The sequence below is a fragment of the Triticum dicoccoides genome, chromosome 4B (genome assembly GCF_002162155.2).
Source record: "Triticum dicoccoides isolate Atlit2015 ecotype Zavitan chromosome 4B, WEW_v2.0, whole genome shotgun sequence".
NCBI lineage: Eukaryota > Viridiplantae > Streptophyta > Magnoliopsida > Poales > Poaceae > Triticum > Triticum dicoccoides.
The window spans coordinates 68,521,930-68,524,635 of NC_041387.1; the positions used below are offsets into that span (position 1 = coordinate 68,521,930).

Consider the following 2,706-nt stretch of genomic DNA (forward strand, 5'->3'; position numbering starts at 1 on the left):
GCCTAGGTTAAAAGTTAGTTAACTTTGCGCAATAATATGCATTACATGCATATCTAATCCAACTGGTCTAGACTTAGAGAATGTGTGACAGGGCGGCCAAAAGATTTATTCACAAACGAAAGAGAGTAAATGATCGATGCGCCCGCACTAACCCTTAAAGAATGAAGAAGCAGCTTCATGACCTATTGTCACTAACATATTCTTGTATGTCCTAGTTAGAACATATTCCGAAACTCCTGTGGAAATCTGGCGTCCGGCTACTGATCAGGTTGTCTTGATCAACCATCTCTATAAATAGCCCCCTTCTCTTCAACTTCTAATCAAGCCAGAACAACAAGCCACATTTTAGCTCTCCTGTCCTATCCTAGCTCACCAAGCTCCAGTGGTGTCCCTTTCTTCCCAATCATGTCGATGATAAATATGTCCAGGGACCCATTGGTCGTTGGCCACATCGTTGGGGATATTGTGGACCCTTTCATGACTACTGCGTCATTGAGGATCTTCTTCAACAACAAGGAGCTGACAAACGGGTCTGAGCTCAAGCCATCTCAAGTGTTCAACGTTCCAAGAGTTTATATTGGCGGGCGAGACATGAGGAATCTGTACACGCTTGTAAGTTTGCATGCTTGATAACCTCACGTCAATTAGATGACTTTGGTTCTTCACCTGTGGTTTTGTTTTTCCGACTTACTTGAAATCAGGGACTGGTCCTAGGTAGTGGATGATATGCTTTTCTCATGGCTACATATATTGGTTGACCCAGATCAGCATTTCTCCTAAAGCGTCTCTAATTCTGCCTTGTAATATTAGACGAAAAGCAACGAATATAATCTTTTGTTGACTTTAGAACCTTGAGGCATGTCTAGCTGATAGGACAAACTGGCCTCTTAGGGTAGCTCTTTCTTAGTACTATTTGGCTATTGGTAAGGTGTTGCGTTTGAAGCACAACTAAGTTAAACTTACTGGCTAATTATTTTCACGATTTTAACCCCATAAAGTTCCGTATTTAACTGCAGTCATTAGTATTCAGACTAAGAGAATCAAGAGCATCTATAAGAAAATATTGGAGAGATCATTTTTTTTAATTTCTAAAATTGGTGAACAGGACATAACTCACATGCATGTATTGATCTATCTTGTTTCTAGGTGATGGTGGACCCTGACTCACCAAGCCCCAGCAACCCTACTAGAAGAGAGAACCTTCATTGGTAAGCTCCTCTATCTTACTTTTCGCCACGCGGCTGAGTGGTAATCCACAGGCCCTTTCCTCCGTACAGGTTCGCTTTATATGCATGCCCTCTCATATGCATCCTCTTTCTGGTTGATTAGAGGTGCATGTTATCGTCTCAAGATAGTACTAATCACTCAATTTCGACTTTCTCATGCATATATAGGTTGGTAACAGACATTCCAGAGACTACTGATGCAAGTTTTGGTAAGTGATTTGATTGATCTATCAGTAACTGCAATGTTACAAAGTTTAAATGTTTTAAGTTTCAGAGCCGGCAGAGCCCTTGCACTGCCACGGCTTGTATGGTACATTTGTCCAGATACAAATATATCTAGACACATTTTAGTGTTAACTACATCTATATCCAGACAAATCTAAGACAAGTAATTTGGGACCGAAGAGTATGAAATTAGAGGCTTGCTTTTGAAAGAGAACATGATTCTAATTTGACGAAAGCTTCAATAAAGCGTGGGTTTTATTAGAATTTTTTTTCAGGCTTCGATTATCGCCAAAGCCATAATTATTGGCAGCAGTGTCAAAAGGATATTTATGGTACTGAAAATTTTCATGCATCCATAAATCTCTTTTCCATTAGAGCCAGTTGTTATCATAGAAATGCTTAAAAACATCTTATCAACATAGAAGCCACTTTTTATCATGAAAATGCTTAGTCCAGTTAATAAATGAAAACGTACATGCAGAAAGCACTAGTCACATTGTACTTCCATTAATTTGTTTTATTTATTGTGTGCTACAGGAAATGAAATAGTCCCCTATGAGAGCCCACGTCCAACTGCGGGAATCCATCGTTTCGTTTTCATCCTGTTTAGGCAGTCAGTCAGGCAGACCACTTATGCACCAGGGTGGAGAGCAAACTTCTGCACAAGGGACTTCGCAGCGATCTACAATCTCGGATCGCCTGTCGCTGGGATGTACTTCAACTGCCAAAGAGAAAATGGCTGTGGTGGTAGAAGGTACATTAGGTAATATATAGTTGGGCGCAACCTTACCTCCTATATATATATATAAAGCTGTTTCTGGTGTGAGTTTGCCTCTCTGAAGGAAAGATAGAAACCGGGAGATAAGTACGCATGAAGCACAACAAATGCTTGGATGTGTGCGTGTGTATGTGTGTCTGTGTGTTTGTTTGTCTGTTGTGTGGGCATTGCATGCTACTGGTCCAGTCAAAATTATATATAGCTAGTAACATAGTAGTACACTAAATACTGCAATGTGCCCTTGTTTGCTTGATCCCAAAAGAGTTGGGCTCCAGTCCTTGGGAGATACCAAAATGTGGTTGTGTGTGGCTGAAATACAGATGATTCAATGTATGCATTCGGCATTCTGCCAAGTTATACGACCAGTTGCTCGTGACCCTAACTAGATAGGATTGTAAAACAAATGGAGCTCAAAGATTCTGGGAGAAGCTGGGTAGGGGTCGGATTCTAGGAGAATCCCCAGATTCTGGCAAAAGA

The 2,706-nt window shown here is 40.8% G+C and overlaps 1 protein-coding gene across 1 annotated transcript; it reads left to right on the top strand.

The window, feature by feature from the left end:
* The first annotated feature begins 349 nt into the window (after positions 1-349).
* LOC119293361 (protein FLOWERING LOCUS T-like) lies at positions 350-2,505 on the top strand. Its single transcript, XM_037571859.1, has 4 exons — positions 350-612; positions 1,147-1,208; positions 1,395-1,435; positions 1,989-2,505. Exons 1-4 carry the CDS (start codon positions 406-408, stop codon positions 2,216-2,218), a joined length of 540 nt encoding a protein of 179 aa, XP_037427756.1. The 5' UTR covers positions 350-405; the 3' UTR covers positions 2,219-2,505.
* The last annotated feature ends 201 nt before the right edge of the window (positions 2,506-2,706 follow it).

What these genes read in the sequence shown, in the direction of transcription:
- LOC119293361 (XM_037571859.1), top strand. Translation starts at nt 406, where the DNA reads ATGTCGATGATAAATATGTCCAGGGACCCATTGGTCGTTGGCCACATC. An exon ending in TGAGGAATCTGTACACGCTT is followed by an intron (nt 613 to 1,146) that starts GTAAGTTTGCAT and finishes TCTTGTTTCTAG; the next exon opens with GTGATGGTGGACCCTGACTC. An exon ending in AGAAGAGAGAACCTTCATTG is followed by an intron (nt 1,209 to 1,394) that starts GTAAGCTCCTCT and finishes ATGCATATATAG; the next exon opens with GTTGGTAACAGACATTCCAG.